Genomic DNA, 23,477 nt, shown 5'->3' on the forward strand with positions numbered 1-23,477 from the left:
GGAAGGATGCTGGAGGAAAATAGGCAGTACCTGTGAAATGCAAGAAATCTATCTTCTCCCTTCTGTTCTGTTCCCTTTCCGTTGAATCTAGAAGATGTGGGCACTTCCTTTAAGACGCCTGCAGCCCATGTGCCGCAGAGGAGAAGGTGGTGAAGAGGAAGGAGGCGGGGATCACAAAGGCTGTTGGTTATTGTGCCGTATGCTGGAATTACTAAGACAACACTGTAAATCAACTCAATTTTTAAAAATATGACAGAATTTGGAAGATTTAATAGTCAAAAGAAGCCCTTTGCATCTAAGCCCACAGTTCTCGTGACCTTGTAAAAATGTTCTGATTTCGAGTCAAGTGTTCAAATAGTATCTAGGAGGAATTTGCCTTGGAATCTCAAATGTTATAAATCCAAACCTTTTACTGGAAGACCTAAGGTCTAATTGCAACTCTTTGTTGCAGCATGTCATGAGGTGAGTGGCCCTAGAGGGCCAGCCCTTTATTAGCCCCTCTCACATCTGGTGGGTCAGCCAAACACTCACGGTTGGGCTAAACACTCAGACCCTGAACCAACAGCACCAGCGCCGCCTGCAGACTTGTTAGAAGCAAAACTTCCGGATCTCTCCCCGGACCTACTGAATCTCTGAGAGTAGAGCTGAGCATCTGCATTTTGCAAGACCCCTGGCCCTTTAACGTTCAAGAATCAATGACCTAAAATACTATTGGCTTTTTGTCCTAGTTCTTTGTTTTCAGCTTGTTCATCATATGTTATGTTACATTGGGTCGGCCAAAAAGTTCATTCAAGTTCTTCCATACAATGTTACAGAAAACCTGAACAAACCCTTTGGCCTATATTGCATTACATTATATTATGTGTATACGTGAAACATGAGTTACTCCCATAACTCCCCATGAAATCAGAGGTGTGGGCAAGGCCAGTGTAGTCACTCTAGGTTTCAAGAACTGTCCCAAGAAATCAGAACAGGATTCTCGACCTCGGCACGCCTGACATTTTGGTCATGGTCCCTCTCTGTTGCAGGCATTGCAGGCTACTCAGCAGTATCCCTTCCTCTACCCACTAGATGCCAGTAACACCCTTCCAGCTGTGGTTTGTGACAACGAACAGTGTCTGGAGTCTTTGCTAAAGGTCTCAGGAAAGGGAGTAGGCAAGATTGCCCATCCTCTTGAGAATCTCCAGCTGAGAGTGATAAAGAGCGTGGGTGTCTTCACAGGGGGTTAGCTGGGAAAGGGCTAGTTTCAGAGGCAGTGGGCTGGCGTTCACAACTGGGCCAGTAGCACCTGCCAGTGCTGCTCGCCAGGCCTGGCTCACATTGTACGTTCACTGCTGCCTTCAGTCCTTACGGCAAGCCTCTAGGGCAGGCTGTGTTCCCATTTTATGGATGAAGAAACCAAGGTCTAGAGATAAAGTCACACTGAAAGGTGATATACCAGGGATTCAGCCCAGGTTCATCTTAACCATAATGCTATAGTGCCCATCATTTACTTATTTTATTTTTTGTAAAGACTTTCTCCATTTTAGGGATAAAGATATAAAGCCCAGAGAAAGATTCCTTTTCTACTGTTAACTTACTTATTTTTGGCTGCCTCGGGTCTTCCTTGCTGAGCACCTTGCTGAATGTAGGCTTCCTCTAGTTGCGGCGAATGAGGGCTGCTCTCTGGCTGCCGGTGCACAGGCTTCTCGTTGCGGTGGCTTCTCTTATTGCAGAGCACAGGCTTTAGGCGGGCAGTAGTTGTAGCCCACGGGTTTAGATGCCTCCTCACATGTATGATCTTCCCAGACCAGGGATCGAACAGGTGTCCCCTGCATTGGCAGGTGAATTCTTAACTACTGGACCACCAGAGATACGTGCTAAGTCGCTTCAGTCGTGTCTGACTCTTCACCATTCTGTGGACTGTAGCCTGCCAGGCTCCTCTGTCCATGTAATTCTCCAGGCAAGAATACTGGACTGATAGCCACTCTCTTCTCCTTCGGATCTTCCTGACCCATTTCCTTCATTGGCAGACAGGTTCTTTACCACTAGGAAGTCCGCATTTTTTACTCATATGTATATATGTATCTCTTTGTGTATCTCTCGATTCATCTATGGCTGTGTCTACTTTTCTCCACTGATCTGCCAAATATAGGAAAGACTGGAGAAGAGAAACAATCATTTGTTGGCCAGAGCCCCAAAGTGACCTTCAAAACACTTGAGCCAAAAAGGCAGATATCCAAGTGCTTTGTTTTCTCCCATGCAGGCTCTGCCCCACCCCTGCCCTCCCCAGCTGCATGTGGCCCTGTGGCCAGGAGCCTTCACCCTCTGATTCCTGCCCCCCGCCTCACCTCCCTGCTTCCCTGGTGGAAGACAAGTGCCCACAAGCTTGGGTTCTCCCGCCTGGGCCCCCCTGCATACCCGCCTTCCAGTCCAGTGCGTGGATATCAAAGCCTCCAGCGAGGGGACCTGGGGATCATCTCACACCATCAAAGGGAGCCGCCAGGAGAAGAGTACAGGCAGCCTGGGTCCACATGAAAGGACAGCTTGCTGTTTCCAGCTCCCAAACCGCTGAGCATTTACCAAGCCCTGTGGGAGTCAGCGTGGGGTGCGTTGGAGGGAGTGCAGTGCAGTCTGGGTCCAGGTTTCTCCATTTGTAAGTTCAGGGGATGGGACCAGATGGCCTCTAAGGGGGGACGTACATTACAGGGCAGTGGTTTCTCAGCCCCGGTTGTGCATCACAGTCCCCTCTGGAGAGAGATCCCTGCCCTGTGGGCCCTCATCTCTGATTCACTGGGCCCTATGGATCTCTCCATGAAAGTGAAAGAGGAGAGTGAAAAAGTTGGCTTAAAGCTCAATATTCAGAAAACGAAGATCATGGCATCTGGTCCCATCACTTCATGGGAAATAGATGGGGAAACAGTGGAAACAGTGTCAGACTTTATTTTTTGGGGCTCCGAAATCACTGCAGATGGTGACTGTAGCCATGAAATTAAAAGACGCTTACTCCTTGGAAGAAAAGTTATAACCAACCTAGACAGCATATTGAAAAGCAGAGACATTACTTTGCCAACAAAGGTCCGTCTAGTCAAGGCTATGGTTTTTCCAGTGGTCATGTATGGATGTGAGAGTTGGACTGTGAAGAAAGCTGAGCGCCGAGGAATTGATGCTTTTGAACTGTGGTGTTGGAGAAGACTCTTGAGAGTCCCTTGGACTACAAGGAGATCCAACCAGTCCATTCTAAAGGAGATCAGCCCTGGGTGTTCTTTGGAAGGAATGATGCTAAAGCTGAAACTCCAGTACTTTGGCCACCTCATGCGAAGAGTTGACTCTTTGGAAAAGACTCTGATGCTGGGAGGGATTGGGGCAGGAGGAAAAGGGGATGACAGAGGATGAGATGGCTGGATGGCATCACCGACTCAATGGACATGAGTTTGAGTGAACTCCGGGAGTTGGTGATGGACAGGGAGGCCTGGCATGCTGCAATTCATGGGGTCACAAAGAGTCGGACACGACTGAGTGACTGAACTGAACTGAACTGATGGATCTCTCAAATGTTAAAGATCCCAGATGACTGCAATGGGCAATCAGGGCTGGCGACCCTGGCACCAGGGGAGATGGCTTGGACTGGACTGAGCTGGTTTTTGGGCCCCAGCTCTGTCCTTGTGAGATCCCGAGGCATTTAGGCTCTGGGCTTCAGTTTTACACATCTGTGAAATGGGGATTAGATATCTACTGCATAGAAACAAAACAATAAAGTTAGACATATTGGTGAAGTGCGGGTCCATGGCAGGCAGGCAGTGAGAGCAGACCCCTTTCTCCAGCCTCTCTGCTGACACTGTTAGGCAGTGCAGTGCATTTTTTTTTCTTTTTTTAATTGGAATTTTACTGTGCATTCATTTAAGAAATTATAGAAACCAACTTCTTTTTGCACACTCTGTCCCCAAATACCGATTTTTTTCATCTTTACTGCTCCCATAATAGAGATTGCAATGATCTTATGTGTGCAAAGTATTTGAGGGTGAATGAAAAGAGGTTATTTTAAGACGTACTATACACACTGAACTGAAAATAAAGTGAAAGAGTCACTCAGTCATGTCCGACTCTTTGCGATCCCATGGACTGTAGCCTGACAGGCTCCTCTGTCCATGGAATTCTCCAGGCAAAAATACTGGAGTGGGTTGCCATTTCTTTCTCCAGAGGATCTTCCCCACCCAGGGATCAAACCTGCATCCCCTGCATTGCAGGTAGATTTTTTACCATCTGAGCCACCAGGAAAGCCCAAACTATACACACTGCTATATATAAAATAAACAGAGAGCAAGGACCTACTGTATAGCATTATTAATCTATAATATATATATATACACACATTTATACATACCCTGGTGGCGCTAGTGGTAAAGAACCCACCTGCCAATGCAGGAGATGCAAGGTTGATCCCTGGGTCAGGAGGACCCCTTGGAGAAGGAAATGGCAACCTGCTCCAGTATTCTTGCATGGAGAATTCCAGTGGAGCCTAGTGGGCTACAGTCCATAGGGTCGCAAAGAGTCAGATATGGCTGAAGTGACTTAGCACACACATATGTATGTATGTCGGAGAAGGCAATGGCAACCCACTCCAGTACTCTTGCCTGAAAAATCCCATGGACAGAGGAGCCTGGTGGGCTGCAGTCCATGGGGTCGCTAGGAGTCAGACACGACTGAGCAACTGACTTCACTTTCACTTTTCACTTCCATGCATTGAAGGAGGAAATGGCAACCCACTCCAGTGTTCTTGCCTTGAGAATCCCAGGAATGGAGGAGCCTGGTGGGCTGCCATCTATGGGTTCACACAGAGTCGGATGCGACTGAAGTGACTTAGCAGCAGCAGCAGCAGCATGTATATATATATATACATTTCCACACCACCACCCCCCAGCCTGTTCTCTGGTTTTGTGGTCCAGAGAGGGTCACTTCAGGTATTCTCCACACATTGCTCCAGTGGAGGAATCCAGATCGGTGAGAGACTCTGCCTTCCACCATGGAAGCCAAAGAGACCATGGATTCTCTCTCTTTTGTTGGTAGAGCATGGACTGTGATCCGAACACTGGCAAGCAGGTGATTCTGCCTTGGAATCTTTGGTCTGGATAGACTCATGCATAGGTGTAGGGTCAAACAGACACTGTTCTTGGCAGCTAGGGAAGATTTAAGGGTCCGTGGTGTGATATGTGTGCCCACTGGTAGCAAGTGTCCATCCTAGGCAAATGGTTGATTTTTCTTTGTTTTGTCCTATGTCCTTTGTGACATGTCTATTTTATTCACACTGAGAAAATATACATAATAACAAAATCTAATAGAAGCTCGGTCATTTTTTAGTAATGACTTTATTGAGCTATAACTCATACCATACAACTCAGCTATTCAAAATGTGCGATTCATTAATTTTAAGTATATTCACAGGTTTGTGTAACGGTCACCAAAATCAATTTCAGAACATTTTTATCACTCTTTAGCCCCCAAACCCTATACCTATTAGCAGTCACCGCATGCTTCTCCTCCCTGCCCCCCACCCCATGCAACTTGAATCTACTGTCCATCCCTATAGATGGCAAACCATTCTTAAACTGGGATTTCGACTGTACCTTCCTTCCCTCATGGAAAATTTCCTGTTCAGGTCTTATATTAATCACTTTCAGCTGCAGAACAAAGTACTCCCAAAGTCAGCGGTTTAAAACAACATAGGTTCATTTTCTCATAGTTTATATGGGGCAGGGATCCAGATTCAGCTAGGCTGGACTGTCTGCTTCAGGATCTCTCATGAGGCAGCCAGGACTGGGGTCTTACCTGAAGGCTTGACTGGGGAAGGATCTACTGCCAAGCTCACTTGCATTGTTGTTGGCAGGACTTGGTTCCTTGAGGACTGTTGAACCGAGGGCCTCATTTCCTCACCGACTGTTGGATGAAGGCCACCCTGAGTTCTTTGCCAGCCTAGCCTTCCCAGTATGGCAGCTTACTTCACCAAACCCAAGGGAAGAAAGAATCTGCTGACAAAACAGAAGTCATATCTTTTGTAACCAAATAATGGAACTAATAGTGCCTCAGTGTTGCTATGAGCCTTTGGTTAGAAGAAAATTACTCAAGGGGAGAAGACTACACAAGGCTGTGAATTGAAGGCTTAGGCAGCACTGGCGCCATCTTGGAGGCTGTGAACCAAAACCCTATCCTGCAACCTCCTCGTGAGTTCCACAGACCACTTAATATCTATTTAATACATGTCTTTTTGGCTTCAGCTAACCAGAATTGGTGACTCTTATTTGGTTAGACCAATCCATGTGTTGCTTACTGTTCTGTGATTTTGTGATTCCAGTTTCTATTACTTTAGCACTTTGCTCTGTGAGGTATGAATTACTTGGTAAAGTTATTGACACTGCCCATTACTCCTTTTTTTTCAAAGGCATCAATTCTGTATCTGATTATTCACTACCTCAGAGCCAACTAGCCAGCATTCATTGAAACTTGTTTGGATATTACTCTCCACAAACCTCATAGAAGAGAAGTTAAGAATTTCTCAAATTAGCCCTATCAAAGTAGGAAAACTGAGACCTGCTAAATGGAATATCCCATAAAGCCTCATAACAAGCCCAAGATTTTTGCTATTTATCCTCATTTGGACTATGACCAAAAGATTGCTTTCTTTCCTAGACGTTCTGCAGAATTTTAGTTATCAGAAATCTAGTGCAAACTAGCAAGAAAAGGGAATTTGTTGGCTCACATTACTGGGAGGAATACTGCCAAGTCGCTTCAGTCGTGTCCGACTCTGTGCGACCCCATGGACTGCAGCCTACCAGGCTTCTCCGTCCATGGGATTCTCCAGGCAAGAACATTAGAGTGGGTTGCCATTTCCTTCTCAAATGCATGAAAGTGGAAAGTGAAAGTGAAGTCATTCAGTCGTGTCTGACTCTTAGCGACCCCATGGACTGCCGCCCACCAGGCTCCTCCATCCATGGGATTTTCTGGGCAACAGTACTGGAGTGGGGTGCCATTGCCTTCTCCCGGGAGGAATACTGGGGAGGCTCAATGGATGAAAAGAACAACTGTAGAACTCCAAGGCCTGCAGCCAGTGGCTCAGTGCAGACAGCTGTCCTTCTGTCTCTTGTAGAGCTGGCTGTGTCTGTCATCTTCACCTCTTGCTCTCCAGGCCTCATTCTTTACTGTTTCAATCATGCATTAGTCTTTAAGCCAGAAGAGAGAAAGCTTGGGTCAGGTTTGTATTCCCAGAACAAGGTAGATGGGGGTACAATGCAAGGGCAAGGCCTGGGTCAAACAGCTACATTCTTGTTGCCAAAAGAAGGACCATGGAAACCAATAACCACTACTGCCCCGTGCAGGCTCTGACTCAGACCCATTGTCAGGGGCCCAGACACGAGCAGATCAACAAGGTAAATGACTCCTGAAATATCGAAGATCTTGAAAAGGACAAGACAATGCCGTAGTCGTGGCAAGGCCCTGAGAACCATGGTTTGGAGGGATTGCTTTTATGTATCATGGAGCCTGGGGAATTCATCTTATTGCACTCAAGGTTCAATGTCTTAGCCCACTGGCAAGATAGGGTCACATTGAATTTTTCCATCATAGATTTCACTTGACAGTTAGAAAAAAAATTATTGGCAGAGCCATGAAGGCCAGGGATGACATAGGAAATAGCTGTCCATTTCATGGACTCATGACCAAGGTTAAATTATGATAACAAAAGAGGTCAGAGTGTTTTATTTACTGCTACTTTCTGTGATTTATGGGCAGATTGTTGCTTTTTGTTTTTAACCTTTCAAGGAAGGAATAATTTGTCAAGTTCATGAAAACCACATGTACTCAGACTCATTAATCTTAGTGCCAAGGGTGAGTCTTGTTTTTAGACCCATATAAATATCAGGGTCAAGATCAGTCAGACTTGACTTTTGGAAGCTATAATATTGTGCTCCCTTTAAATACGTATATTGACACTGAAGTTGCCCTAGTAATACTTCAAAAGAAGTCCTACAAGGGCTTCCTAAGAACTTGGCCTGGGTACTGTTCATGACTACTCATGTATCTATTCACAGCTGGTCACTTGGTCTTTGACACTTCTTTATGGAGGGCCTTGTATGTGCTAAGTGGTAGAAACAATTGTCTAGGACTATCTGCCTGACCCTGCTTACATATAACCTAGTTCAGGTCTCTCCCCTCTAGTAAGGAAGCACCTCACTTTTAAATTTAGATTGGGATCCAATATTAAGGACATTGGGCTTCCCTGGTGGCTCAGATAGTAAAGAATCTCCTGCAGTGCAGGAGACCCAGGTTCGATCCCTGGGTGGGGAAGATCCCCTGAAGAAAGGAATGGCAACCCCCTCCAGTATTCTTGCCTGGAGAATTCCATGGACAGAAGACCCTGACGGGCTATAGTCCATGGAGTCGCAAAGATTCAGACATGACTGAAGTGACTTAGCATGCATGCGTTAAGGATGTAGGGTGTAGGGGTGGTGGTGGTGGTTTAGTCGCTCAGTCATGTCCCACTCTTACAACCCCAGGGACAGCCAGACTCCTCTGTCCATGGGATTCTCCAGGCAAGAACACTGGAGTGGGTTGCCATTTCCTTTTCCAGGGTGTAGAGAAATGAAGATAAAACTTACCTAATATCTCCCAGAGGCAAAAGAGAGTATAGAGACCAAGTACTCTGTTCTTAGTTCAGACAGACTTGGGTTTGACTCTTAGCAAAGACACTCCGCAACCTTGTGATACTGGGAAATAAGTTAACTTCTTTAAGCCTTTGACTCAATAATAATATAGGCCTATAAGGGTTGTTTGCTATGTTTTAATAAGATAATTCAAGTAAGACATTTAGCATTTTGTGGGAACATTGCTTTAAAACCACTAGAGGAAAATAATCTCAGGAATTGTGATTTTTGATCTCCTTTCTACCATGCGCTCAACCTTTCCCAAGTATTGTACAAAGAACAAATCACCACCACCACGTGGGGGCAGCGTGGGGTCTCTGGGCAGAGGCTTTAGAACCAGGCTGACTTTGGTATATATGAAGGATTTAACTCAGAGATTTAGTTTCTCAGCTGTAAAATGAGTTGCTAACACATGTTATGAGGACTAATGATAATATATTTAAGTGTGTGGCAGATAATAAGCTCCACTGTACATTGACTTTAAGAAAATTCCCACCCAGCGTGGAGAAAAGAAAACCCTCCTACACTGTTAGTGGGAACATAAACTAGTAAAGCCGCTATGGAGAACAGTGTGGACAGTCCTTAAAAAACTGATAATAGAGCTGCCATATGATCCAGAATCCCCTCTGCTGGGCATATATCTGGAGAAAACCATAATTCGAAAAGACACATACATCCCGGTGTTCACTGCATCACTATTTACAATAACCAGGACGTGGAAGCAACCTAAATGTCCATTAACAGAGGAATGGATAAAGAAGATGTGGTACATATATACAATAGAATATTACTCAGCCATAAAAAAGACCAAAATAATGCATTTTGCAGCAACATGGATAGAACTAGACATTTTTAAACTGAGTGAAATAAGTCAGACAGAAAAAGACAAATATCATATGATATCACTTATATATGAAATCTAAAAAAAGGGCTATGAGCGAACCTATCTATAAAACCAAAATAGAATTACAGAAAATAACCTTATGGTTCCTGAGGGGTAAGCAGAGGGGGGGATAAATTGGAAGATTGGGATTGACACTTCTATAAATAAAATAGGTAGCTAATGAGGACCTACTGTATACCACAGAAACTCTATTCAATTCTCTGTAATGGCCCATGTGGGGAAAGAATCTAAAAAAGAGTTGATCTATGTATTTGCATACCAATTCACTTTCCTGTATACCTAAAACTAACACAAGACTGTAACTTAATTATATCCCAATAAAATTTTTAAAAAATAACTAGATCCCCACCTGGCCATCTCTACCAGCCCTGTCGTAGTGACGGTGATGGTAGAAGTGAGGAGTGCTAGAAGACAAATCTCAGCTGTCCTTGATGTCAGTTTTAGTCTCATTCTTACTGGCCCTGAGCCAGACTTCACTGCTTTTAGGTCTGGCCTGAGTTCCTTCAAACCATTTAGAAGAGCCCTGAAAATGGGCACTGCCATTTAAAAGAGTCATCCTGGCATGGGTGCCAATTAAGAAGCAAGATTAGAGATCTGTTTCAGCTCCACCGAGAGTGGACACGTAAGAATTACAAATGCACACTAACAGCACTGTGATTTTGTATCAAGACTGGAAAGAAATAGATTCGTTTGACACAGAAAAAGTGAATGTTCCAAGGTCCCAGTTTCTTAAGGAAAGTTCTCTCTATGTCTCTCTCATACTGGAAAGCTAAAAACCAAAAAAAAAATGCCTGCCTTTCCCCAAGTTATTGATTCTTCACACTGCATATGCTTCTGACACCATTCCGCATGGGTGAGAAGAGAGAAAAGCTAGGGGAAGGTTAAAAGCTCTGACACCTGCTGACTCTCTCCCTGATTGTGTCTTGCAGCCTACTTCTGCTTCCTCCTGACTGCTCTGGGCGTGACAGCTGGTGCCCATCGTTTGTGGAGCCACAGGTCCTACAAGGCTAAGCTACCCCTGAGGATATTTCTGGCTGCTGCCAACTCCATGGCTTTCCAGGTGGGAATGGAGGGTCCTCACTCTCAGGGACTCAGCACGGACGGCAGTGTGGGAGGAGACACAGATGCGCTTCCTGTACAGTGGACATCCTTCACACCCATTCTAGGCCCAAGCACTCTCTGCTTGTGTCAAGTTTTTATCTTCTTGTGGTTTTCGATACTATAAAATGTTCCCTGGGGGTTTTAAGCCCCAAGGCATGCTAAACTACAGAGGAGAAAAGGAGATTCCTTCATCCAGAGTCCATGCTCTAAACATGACCCTGAAACCCTCAACATCTGTCTGGCTCTAATGAGGGTCAGGTTCTATGCTGAGTGTGCTATATGCATATCACCTTTGATCCTCACCATAACCCCACGAGCTAGGTGTGATGCATGTCCCCATTTTACAGATGAGGAAACTAAGGCTTCATGATGTTAAAGAACTTTCCTAATTAAATGGCTAAAAAATGGTACATCTGGATAGGCCAATGCAAGTCTAACTCCAAAGTCGTTGCTCCTACAACACATATTCTTGTGGCCATGCTTTAGGTTTGTGGTGAAAAGTCTATTACTCAGTGTGGATTAGGAAGACTCAAGATTTAATTCTTACTCTGATGGTTGGTGGGCCCTGGTGGCTCAGGCGGTAAAGAATCCACCTGCAATGCAGGAGACCCGGGTTTGATCCCTGGGTTGGGAAGAGTCCCTGGAGAAGAGAATGGCTACCCACTCCAGTATTCTTGCCTGGAGAATTCCATAGACAGAGGAGCCTGACAGGCTGCAGTCCATGGGGTTGCAAAAGAGTCGGACACGATTGAGCGACTTCCACTCCACTCCACTCCATTCTTTATGGCCCCTGGGCTTCTCTGCTGGCTCAGATGGTAAAGAATCTGCCTATAATGCAGGAGACCCAGGTTCAGGAAGATCCCATGGAGAAGGAAATGGCAACCCACTCCAGTATTCCTGCCTGGAAAATCCCATAGACAGAGGAGGCTGGTACATTATAGTCTATGGGGTTGCAAAAGAGTCAGACACGACTGAGCGACTAACTCTCATGGTTGCTAGCTTTGATTCATGCATCTCCAGTTTCTTCATCTGTAAATATAAGAGTATGACTTCAATTTCAGAGTCGTTATGAAATCATGACACAAATGTAGGAGAGGTCATGACTGCACTAGGATTGGGCCATATACTTGAAGAATTTGCCTATCCTAGACCGTTTCCTACCACCGAGGGCATTTTCTGAGCTGCTGGAATTTTGGATTGATCATGAATCTCTGTTTTCACAGTTCCTCATCTGATCCAAACAGGGTGGGTGAGAATAACTTGCTTTCAAAATTTCTGCCCATGTTATGAGGACAAATGATTCCAGGCCCTGTGTATTTTCAACCTATTGGGAAGAAATGGGGATTCCCAAAACTACTTTAGGGCCCAGGGAGACAGGTGACCCAGAAGTCTCTCTCTGACCCTCAGATGTTCAGGTCGGGTGGCTCACCTGTACAATGGGCATCCCATCCCTACAAGACAGCGTGACCTTGAATATTTCTCTAAGTTGCTCTTGTGTCTTAAGAATTCATTTCCCAGTTCAGGCTCCCCTCCTGTTTGTGCATTCATAAAGCAAAAAGGATCTAGCACAATTCATCACTTAGGGATCACAGTTCATATTATGAATATCTACCGAACAATTCAATTGCAGTTGGGAATAAGCACCAGGGTCCCGGGAGGAAGCTGTTTGCACAAAGGAGCAGCTGGCAGCTTCTCAGTTTCATGTTCTTTTTGTTCACTGTTGGCAGTGGGAACTATACTGCCCTTCAGTTTGAATTCAGCCATCTTAGTTCAGTATTGTGCTTTGTTTACCCTAACAATGAGTTACAATAATTATAATTTAGAAACTCACTGATTTAGGTCTTAGATGCTATTCAGGACTTAACTCAGTAATTTTCATTTATTTTGTTCAAGCAATTTATTATTTTTAGCCTTCAACTACATGAAGCCTTCAAGCCTTCATGTAGTTATGAAGTGAAGTGAAGTGAAATCGCTCAGTCGTGTCCAACTCTTTGCAACCCCATGGACTGTAGACTATCAGGCTCCTCCATCCATGGGATTTTCCAGGCAAGAGTGCTGGCGTGGATTGCCATAAAGCACCTCTATTACTGGAATGTTTTCCAACATAAATAACTTGAAGTTGAGAGCCTAAACCTCTTTTTCTAAATGAAACTTGGAAAACTTGTTTGTAATTCAGTTTTTAAAAACTTAAGTTTCCTTAACAAAACATCACATAGAGAACATCACACTGTGATTTTAAATTTACTTTGAAGAGAAAATATATTGTCGAAGGAAGTATCCAGGTCATTGAATAAATTCTTGGCTTTGCCATTTGCTGGATGTAGGCTTTGGTTCACGCCTCTGTTCCTTCATCTCCAAAAGGTGAGTGGGGGGTGTAATGATATTTACCTCACACAGTTATTGGGAGGATGAAATAATGAATAATAAGTGCCAGAAGGCAATGGCACCCCACTCCGGTAGTCTTGCCTGGAAAATCCCATGGATGGAGGAGCCTGGTGGGCTACAGTCCATGGGGTCGCTAAGAGTCGGATACAACTGAGCGACTTCACTTTGCCTTTTCACTTTCATGCATTGGAGAAGGAAATGGCAACCCACTCCAGTGTTCTTGCCTGGAGAATCCCAGGGACGGGGGAACCTGGTGGGCTGCCGTCTATGTGGTCGCACAGAGTCGGACACGACTGAAGCGACTTAGCAGCAGCAGCAGCAGCAGCAGCTTATAGTAACACTCAGTGAGTATTGTTCCGGCCTTCTTTTTGAGAATTGGCAACCATCTTACTCATTTCTATATTTTAGTACCTATCACACAGAAAATACTCAGTGACTGTTAAATGAAATAATAGATGAGGGTAAAAGAGGAGAGTGAAAAAGCTGGCTTAAAACTCAACATTCAGAAAACTAAGATCAGGGCATCCAGTCCCATCACTTCATGGCAAATAGAAGAGGAAAAGCGGAAGCAAGGACAGATTTTATTTTCTTGGGCTCCAAAATCGCTGAAGATTGTGACTGCAGCCATGAAATTAAAAGATGCTTGCTCCTTAAAAGGAAAGCTATGACAAACCTAGACAGCATATTAAAAAGCAGAGACATTACTTTGCCGACAAAGGTCCATATAGTCAAAGCTATGGTTTTTCCAGTAGTCATGTACAGATATGAGAGTTGGACCATAAAGCAGGCTGAGCACTGAAGAATTGATGTTTTAGAACTGTGGTGCTGGAGAAGACTCTTGAGAGTCCCTTGGACACACGGTGGTCAAGTCAGTAAATCCTAAAGGAAATCAGTCCTGAATATTCATTGGAAAGACTGATGCTGAAGCTAAAACTCCAGTACTTTGGCCACCTGATGCAAAGAGCCGACTCTGATGCTGGGAAAGATTGAGGGCAGGAGGAGAAGGGGGTGACAGAGGATGAGATGGTTGGATGGCATCACCGACTCAATGGACATGAATTTGGGCAAACTCCAGGAGACAGTGAAAGACAGGGGATCCTGGCATGCGGCAGTCCATGGGGTTGCAGAGTCAGACACGACCTAGCAACTGAACAGCAACAAAGTATTTTTAGAAATCATCAAATCTGAACTACGCATGCTTCTTCCAGGCCCGCATCTGTAGATGGCTTTCTTCATTAATTCAGCACCTACTTACTGGGCACCGGCTATGTGGCAGGCACTGAACTAGGCACACTGGATACAATGATTTGCAACATAGTTACAAACCTTGCCTTTATGTAGGCTTCCAGCTAATGAGATGTTTCCCAGTGGAAATGTAGGTGCTTTTGGCATTTGCAGTTTTTTAACAATGGCACTTTGACCTAGATGAGCGATGTCTTCCATAAGATCAGCAAAGGGCCAGGGTCCGTATAATGCCTGAGTCAGAGGAAAGAATGCAGTTGATTCAGGCCACTTAACCTTAGGAAGAGAACCACCTGGAAAGTAACAAAGTGTGCTCTGATCTGCCGGTCTAGGGCAGTGACCTACACCTTTAACTTAATGCAGCATCATTGATTCGTTTCCCTTTGATGTCCCCTTGCATTTTAAAAGATCATTTCAAAGATTCTCTTCTGCTTTCTTCCATAAGAATAGTCATGCCTTTGGCCAAAATGGACAAGTGATGCCATGGTTATCTCTGTTTGAGGATCAACAGGGCTTTTGCTAGAGGCTGCTAACAAGATCTTGATCATCAAGAACAATCTTAAAAATATGACTGAAACGTTCAAAACTTCTTTTTCTCTTTCTTCTTCAGAGGATCTGGGTATGGGGGAGAGGGCAGTAGTGGGAAAGCTGAGTCTTAAAAGATGATGATGGGCAAGGAATGCCAGATAAGGAGCTGTAATAATCCTCTGTCCCGCCCATACCCTTGCATTCAGCAAAGACCCCATGAATTCCTCTATGGCTTGTTCTCCTTCCTTCAGTTCAGTCGCTCAGTCATTTCCGACTGGTTTGATCTCCTTGCAGTCCAAGGGACTCTCCTTCCTTACCAGTAGGATATAAGTCACTCAAAAGGTTGCTTGTGAACTTCTTATAATTTTCTCTAGTCAACTATGAACCTGAGTGAGGGATTCCTGCCATCCAGTGGTCTCCAAGAGTTTGGTTTTCACAGAGTACCCACAACTTTGGATTTGGGCTGTTGTGTTCATCGACACACACCCCTGCTGGCTGCAGCTGGGTCTGTTGTGACCTCAGTCCAACCAAAAGCACCTGTAGGTGCTTTAGTCCCCTCCCTTACTGTCCACATTTACTCATCAGACCCTAGTAGAGAGGCACTGGATTTCAATCTGTAAGGGAACTACAGGGATTTGGCCTAGGTCCTCCTATTTTACGGAAAGATAAAGAGGGGCAGTGGGTGTGGGGTTTGATTCTAAATGCAATTTTGCCCTGCATACCGTCTTGTTGATGGGCTTCCCTCATATCTCAGTTGGTAAAGAATCTGCCTGCAATGCAGGAGACCCCAGTTCGATTCCTGGGACGGGAAAATCCATTGGAGAAGGGATAGGCTACTTGCTCCAGTATTCTTGGGCTTCCCTTGTGGCTCAGCTAATAAAGAATCCGCCTGCAATGCGGGAGACCTGGGTTTCATCCCTGGGTTGGGAAGATCCCCTGGAGAAGGGAAAAGGTACCCATTCCACTATTCTGGCCTGGAGAATTCCCTGGACTAAGTCCATGGGGTCGCAAAGAGTTGGACACGACTGAGCGACTTTCACTTTCACTGTCTTGTTGGGGCTTATCCTTTGCCCTTGGACGTGGGGTCTCTTTTTTTGGTGGGATCCAACTTTCTCCTGTTGATGGTTGTTCAGCAGTGAGTTGCAGTTTTGGAGTTCTCAAAGGAGAAGATGAGCGCACATCCTTCTTCTCCATCATTTTGTGTAGGGGAAAAAAAAAAAGCTATAGTCAAAGCTGTGGTTTTTCCAGTAGTCATGTTTGGATGTGAGAGCTGGACCATTAAAGAAAGCTGGGTGCCAAAGAATTGATGCTTTTGAACTGTGATGCTGAAGAGTGCCTTGGACAGCAAGGAGATCAAACTAGTCAATCCTAAAGGAAATCAGTCCTGAATATTCATTGGAAGGACTGATGCTGAAGCTGAAGCTCCAATACTTTGGCCACCTGATTTAAAGAACTAACTCTTTGGAAAAGACCCTGATGCTGGAAAAGATTGAAGGCAGGAGGAGTAGGCGATGACAGAGGATGAGATGGTTGGATGGCATCACCAAGTCAATGGACCTGAGTTTGAGTAAGCTCCGGGAGTTGGTGATGGACAGGAAGCCTGGCCTGCTGCAGTCCATGGGGTTGAAAAGAGTCGGACATGACTGAGCGGCTGAACTGAACTGAAAGAATATCAGGGACTTGTTGAAGGTCACAAACTAGTTAGTGGATAGACCAGACTGAAACTTAAGTCTTCTGACCCTTGGTTTACACACAGATGTTCTTTTGTAACGCTCAACAGTGTGACTTGTAAACAACTTTTAGTTGGATCTTGTTCTTTTATCCACCCCAACAGTCCCTGTCTTTTGATTGGTATATGTAGACCATTCACACTCAAAGTGATTATTAATATGTGTGAGTTAATATCTGCTGTATTTCTGCTTGCTATTCATTGCCCCTGTTCTTTGTTTCTTTTGTCTTCCAGTCATTTTTCTGTCTTCCCTGGTTTTATTTGAACATTTTACAAGATTCTATTTTGTTTCCTCTCTTGACATGTCGATTATACTTCTTTTCAAATTCTTTTAGTCACTGCTCTAGAGTTTGTAAAATACATTTAAAGGTAATCCGAGTCCACTTTCAGATAACACTGTACCATTTCATGGTACTGCGCTGATATTCCCACTTCCTCTTTCTTGTCCCTTATGACATCACTGTCATTCATTTCATACATCCATAAGCTATAATCACCAATTTTATTTTTGCCCTTTTTATTGCAAGTCAATTGTTGTCTATTAGATCAATTAAGAATAATAAAAGTTGAAGGTTTTATTTTACCTTCATTTATTCATTCTCTAATATTCTTTCTTTGTGTAGAACTGAGTTTCCAACCTGTGCCATTTTCCTTCTCTGTAAAGCATTTCTGTCATTTCTTGCCAGGCAGATCTACCAGTGACAAATTTCTTCAATTTTTGTTTGTCTAAGAAAGTGTTTATTTCCCCTTCACTTTTGAAGAATAACTTTCTGAGTACAGAATTCAAGTCTGTGGATTTTTCTTTCAACATTTATGATAGTTTACTCCACTTTCTTCTTGCTGATATGTTTCTTAAGAGAAAACCCCGTATACCTGGTGTAATTCTTATCCTCACTTCTCTACAGGTAAGGTTTTTTTTTTTCCCTCACTCTTTGGTTGCTTTCAAGATTTTCGTTTTGTCTTTGATTTTTTTCCAGGTGAATATGATATGCTCAACAATAGATTTTTGCTATTTATCCTGCTTAGTGCTTGCTCTCTGAACTTCCTAGATCAGTGGTTGGGTGTCTTTCTGTAATTTTACAAACATCTCTTTCAGCCATTATTTCTTCACATATTTCTACTGTTTGTTCCTTCTTCTCTCCTGCCCACCCTCTTTTGCTCTTTCCCACCTTCCCTCCTTTCTTTCCTTCCTTCTCCTTTTGGTATTCCCATTACACACAACTTACACCATTTATAATTGTCCCACAGTTCTCAGATACTCTGTTGCAATCTTTTCACATTTCAGTTTGGGGCGACTGCCATCAATATGTCTTAAAGTTCAGTGATTCTTTCCTTAGCCATGTCCAGTCTAGTGATGAGCCAATCAAAGACATTCTTCATCTGTTACAGTGTTTCTGACTTCGGTCTGTTTCTTCTCATTCTTTCTTAGACTTCCCATCTCTCTGCTTATAACATCCATATGTTCTTACATGTTGTTTACTTTTTCTATTCGAGTCCTTAGCACATCAATTGTAATTATTTCAAATAGCCAGTCTGATAACTCCAACATCTCTCTCATATCTGAGTCTAGTTCTGATGCTTGCTTTTTCTTTTAAGATGGTATTTTTTGCTTTTTTGACATATTCCATAATTTTTTGTTGAGAGGTGGACATGATGTACTGGGTAACAGGAACTGAGGAAATAGGGTTTTAGTGTGAGACTTTTTTGTTTATCGGGCTAGGAATTAGGCTGTGTTACTGTGTGCAGTATCTGTAGTGTAGTATCCAGTGACCTTCTTTTTGTCCCTGAGTTGCTGGGTTTTCCTAGAGACTTCTTAAACAGGAGTTAAGGCTTTCAGTTCTTTCAGTTGAATCCCCTGTTGTACAGAATCCTTTGAAGGGACGCCTCCTCCATCCCATGATTAGGTCTCAGTCTTCCATTGACCTGGAGCTGAGTATTTCCCTCCCCCGCCCCCAGATTAGTCAGGCTTTGGTAAAATCCCCATTGATTAAGCTCTGCTGAAATAATTTCTCTTAAGAACAGATCTTGCTAAGGGGAACAGAGAGCTCTGTCTTGTATTTCAAAATGTTTACTTTTCTCCTCCTGCTGGAAGAGCAAGGGGATTTTTCTTGGTTGATCATCGCGAGAACCTGGCAGGCCTCCTGGAGGGAAGATTCATGAAAGTGTGGGGGCGCCTGGACTGGACTCCCTAAGAGTTTTTCATTCTCACGCTCGCCCACACTAAACCTCCAGCAATTCATCAATTACAGCTTAGAGTATTGCTGCCACGCTGCTGCCAGCTGCAGGCTTTTCCTCCTGGCCTCTGCTCCTGCTAGTCTGTGATTCTGTCTGTCCATCTAGGCTGTGATTCTGTCTGTCTGTCTCTCTAGCTTTTGGTGCAGCAGTTTGCCCTGTGACCTCAATTCTCTGATAGATCAAAGAAGACTTGATGATTTTCAGTTTACTGGGCTTTTTTCTTTCTTGTTCCAAAAGATGAGAGTAAATACTTCCAAGCTCTTTACATGTCAGACCAGAAAGTGGAAGTTGCAGCGTGATTCATAAATACAGTCAAGTGAATCTCGGAGTCATGGGCCATGAACTTTGGCAATTATATAACAACAAAAGAACAACAGTTACTGAGCACTGACTACATACCAGCACTTCATTTAGTATTTTAGTCATCTGACAATAACCGTACAAAGATACTGCTCTTTTCCTCGTTTGATAGATGAAAACATTGAATCTTTCCAAGAACATACAGATTTAAGTAACAGAAGGGGAATGCACGTGCAGGCACCTTAACTCTAGAGGTCACCCTCTCATTGCAATGCCCTCATGCCTCTCCCAGCATTCAAGTGTCTATTTATCTTTCATTTGGCAGATACATGTGCCAAACGTCATTTCCAGCACTGGAGAAGAAAAGGCCAAGGTCTCTGTTCTCATGAACATGTATATTCCAGTGGGAGAGAAAGCAAATAAACAAGCAGTGAATAAATAAGCTTTATTCAGAAAGAGATGGAATTCTCTAGGCCAGAATACTGGAGTGCCTTTCCCTTCTCCAGGGGATATTTCCAACCCAGGGATCGAACCCAGGTCTCCCACATTGCAGGTGGATTCTTTACCAGCTGAGCCACAAGGGAAGCCCAACAAGTAATGAATAGACAAGTTTATTTAGAAAGAGAGAAGAGCTGAAGAATTGAAACACAGTGTATGATAAAGAATGCCAGGGAGGGTGACTCCTTTAGAGAGAATGGTTAGAGAAATTGTCACTTAGGGCGTGGCCTTAGAACTGAGGCGTGAGGGAAGGAACAAGTAGGGGAAGAGCATTCCAGATAGAAGGAGGAGTCAGAAGTGGGAACAAGTATGGCACGTTCAAGGAGGAGCAAGATGGCCCGTGTGACTAGGCCACGTGATTGAGGGAGAAGGTGGTCATAGGAGATGCCAGAGAGGAGGGCTGGGCCACACCAGTGCAGGGCTCTGCTAGGAGTGGCAGGGAGTTTGGATATTCTTCTAAAAGCCCTCGGGGCACTTCCCTGTTGGTCCAGTAGCTGAGACTCTGTGCTTCCAATGCAGGGGGCATGGGTTCAATCCCTGGTCAGGGAACTTAGATGCTACCTGCCATGTGATGTAGCCAAAAAAAAAAAAATAAAGCCCCAGGAAGGCATTGCAAGCTTTTAGGCAGTGGAGCGACATGCCTCATGCATTTCAATGGCACATATGAGCCTCAGACCTCAGACCACTGTCATGAGACCCCAAAGATGTTGTACCAGATTCAGGATCGGGGACCTACCCCCTAAGGCTGGGTCTCTCTGGGGTGTGCGTGTCAAGGAGGGAGACTGCATGTGAGGCAGTGCCCTTGAGGACAGCTTGGGGTGTTAGCAGCAGCATGGAGTGACCGTTGCTTAGAAGGAGAAGAAAACCCCAGAACATGCCACAGGCTCAAGAATCCTGAAGCTTACGTTGGTTCTTGGGTCCTGACTTTCAGTGCAGAGCTCCTCTCTCAGGTTCTACTGCCTTCCCTAACAGCTACCCTAAGTCTCAGATGTACAGCCTTTCTTCCACATGGCAGAAACATGTTCTCCTTCTTCTGTTGAGATGGGTGGATGTGGTTGGTTTCCTCCCACTGTGTCAACAGCCAGCACAGAAGTGGTCCTGACCCCAGTGCCCAAAGAAGACTTCCCGGTATGGTTTTGGAAGATGACTTGCATGCCTGCCTCACACTGTCTCCTTCTTGGAGGGCATCTTGCCCTCCTGGTCACCTCTGGTATCAAGTAGAAGTAGGGCTTCCCAGGTGGCTGCCAATACAGGAATAGCAGGAGACGCGGGTTCAATCCCTGGGTCAGGAAGATCCCCTAGAGGAGGAAATGGCAATGGTCTCTGGTGATATATGGATTCATCAAAGCATTGTTATATACATGCTGCTTTGTGACTCCATCAGAATCGAGAGACACTCCGAGAGATGACGGGGAGGAGGTGGGAGGCAGGAAAGAAAAGAAATTCTCCCAGGGCTACTGCATAGGGCCCAGCATTGTCCTTCCTTCTGGTAGGATAAACTACATATTTCCTGCCAAGAAAAATGTACCCTTTAAGGTAGAGATTAAGATGACTCTTCCCGCCTAAGATGCTTCACCTCCTTCTTTGTTATGGATCTAGGTCAGTGGAAACAGGTGACGTGAGGGAAACTGTCTCAAGGGAAGGAAAAGGTGATCGACTGAGGTGGCCTGAGAAGAGAGAGTGACTGTAGATGGACATGCCAACCAATAAGACTAGTCTGGTCTCTCGTGTTAGTCTTCCCAAATATAGCAGAGGCTTTTTATAAAATCTTACCCTCTTTGTACTACAGATGTATTCCTAAGCAGGTGATTAAATTTTGTAAGCAAATAATGACAGACTTTCAAGGCATACAGAGAGTTTTTATTGAAAGAAACACTTGGTAAAGTTGAGGGTATTTTTGCAAACAAATAGCCACCAGATTTTTACTGATACATGTGAATTTGGCTCCACACCTCTATTGAAAGATATTTTAAGATGAATATTAAAATGAATACCTCTATTTTAAGATGAATTTCACATGCAGTTCTGTCCATTTGGAATCTGTTTTGAAACATATTTTCAAGCTAAATGTTTATTTCTCCCTTCTTTTCACACCTAAGATGTTTAAAAGTGCAGAGACAGGGCATCTTAATAGTATTCTGTCCCTACCCTCTCTTCACCTCTCTCCCCACTTCCACTCCCCCCCTGCCAGTCTTTTCTGAAACCACAAGTTTGAAGCTGAGGGACATTAAAAACTAAGTCGTATCCCTTTTCTAACAACTGAAAAGTGCTGAGTCGCTCAGTTGTGTCCGACTCTTTGCAACCCTGTGGATGGTCGTCTGTCAGGCTCCTCTGTCCATGGGGATTCTGCAGGCAAGAACACTGGGGTGGGTTGCCATATCCTCCAACAACTGAAAAATGAAGGGCCAAATATCATACTTATTTTTGTTTATTTTTTCCACGTTTTCTCCAAAAAATGCTGGTGGGTGTTGAAGGAGACTGTGTCATAGTGCAAGTCCCTTACAAGCCATTTCTGTCTGTACCTGCCACCAAGCGTTGGGGCGGAGCCAGCAGGTTGTCACCGCTCATTCTTCATTCCACTGCTCTCCTGCCAGACGCTCTTATGTTGCTGCTTTCTAGGTTTCCCAACCCACTGATTATTTGGCATTTTGGATGGTTTCTCTCCCAGCTGCCTTCATTTGCATTTTGCCTAAATCAAATCTCATTGTGATAATTTCTCTTCCTATTTCTAACCTCTTTAGATCCATCTGTGTTATTTCTCTGTCCCTCAATGATGTCTGCAGCACCCCCTAATTTGGCACCAACCAAAAATGTTATTAAATGTGTACAGCTTGTTCCTAGTCATTAATAAAGATGCTAAATAAAGCTAGAGCTAACAGCTACTTTGGAGCCTTCCTTTAGCTGCATCCCCCACCCGATCCCCATAGACTCTGAGCTGTTTTTCATCTCTGGTTCTTGTTTATTAAAGTTCAGGCTTTTCAATCATACTGTTCTAGTTCCTTCCAGTGCCAACCAGAGCTCTTGTCACAGGAATGTTTCAAGGATGCTGTTTTATATGCTTTATTAAGCTCCAGAGGTACAATAGCTACAGAAGTCATTGAATCAAGAATTTTAATTAACAGTAAAATTTATAGTTTCATATGCCGGAGGAAATTTTTCGCCTTTTAAAAACTCTTTTGCAAGGCAAACACATTTGATTACCCTTTATCTTCTCCTATTTATTCTTTAGAGCTTTTTGTGTAAATCTGCTAGTTAATTCTCTTTGAATTTAAAGGTACATAAACCATTATGTACTGGTGAAGAACACAGGCTATGAAAATGAAATGGCCCTTGTCATGAGAAACTTATGATCTGCTAGAGCAGGCTAGATTCATATATAATGAAGAAGGACTCTATCCAGATGATGTGGCATTAAATTGCTTGAAAGCTTCAAACTGACTCTTAGGGCTGCAAAAATAGAAGTATGGGTTAGGGTATTAGGATAAAGCCTAATGCAGAAGGAAATTTTTGAGCTGAAAACTCAAAAGGTGAAAAGGATTTGCATTGGCAAGGAAGAAGGGGAAGATAGGGAAACATTTGAGCAACAATGGCACCCCACTCCAGTACTCTTGCCTGGAAAATCCCATGAACAGAGGATCCTGGTGGACTGCAGTCCATGGGGTCTCGAAGAGTCGGACACGACTGAGCAACTTCACTTTCACTTTTCACTTTCATGCATTGGAGAAGGAAATGGCACCCCACTCCAGTGTTCTTGCCTGAAGAATCCCAGGGACGGGAGAGCCTGGTAGGCTGCCGTCTATGGGGTCACACAGAGTCAGACACGATTGAAGCAACCTAGCAGCAGCAGCAGAGACAGAGGAGGGCTTCTCAGGTGGTGCTAGTG

The 23,477-nt window shown here is 44.2% G+C and overlaps 1 protein-coding gene across 1 annotated transcript in view; it reads left to right on the plus strand.

Annotated features, from left to right (window-relative positions):
• SCD5 (stearoyl-CoA desaturase 5) overlaps positions 1 to 23,477 on the plus strand; it is a 177,786-nt gene that overhangs the window by 94,838 nt on the left and 59,471 nt on the right. Inside the window, exon 2 of the mRNA XM_025289812.3 lies at positions 10,506 to 10,636. Coding sequence (XP_025145597.1) covers positions 10,506 to 10,636 — 131 coding nt within the window. The remainder of the gene's footprint in view (positions 1 to 10,505; positions 10,637 to 23,477) is intronic.

The sequence above is a fragment of the Bubalus bubalis genome, chromosome 7 (assembly GCF_019923935.1).
Source record: "Bubalus bubalis isolate 160015118507 breed Murrah chromosome 7, NDDB_SH_1, whole genome shotgun sequence".
NCBI classification, from domain to species: Eukaryota; Metazoa; Chordata; class Mammalia; order Artiodactyla; family Bovidae; genus Bubalus; species Bubalus bubalis.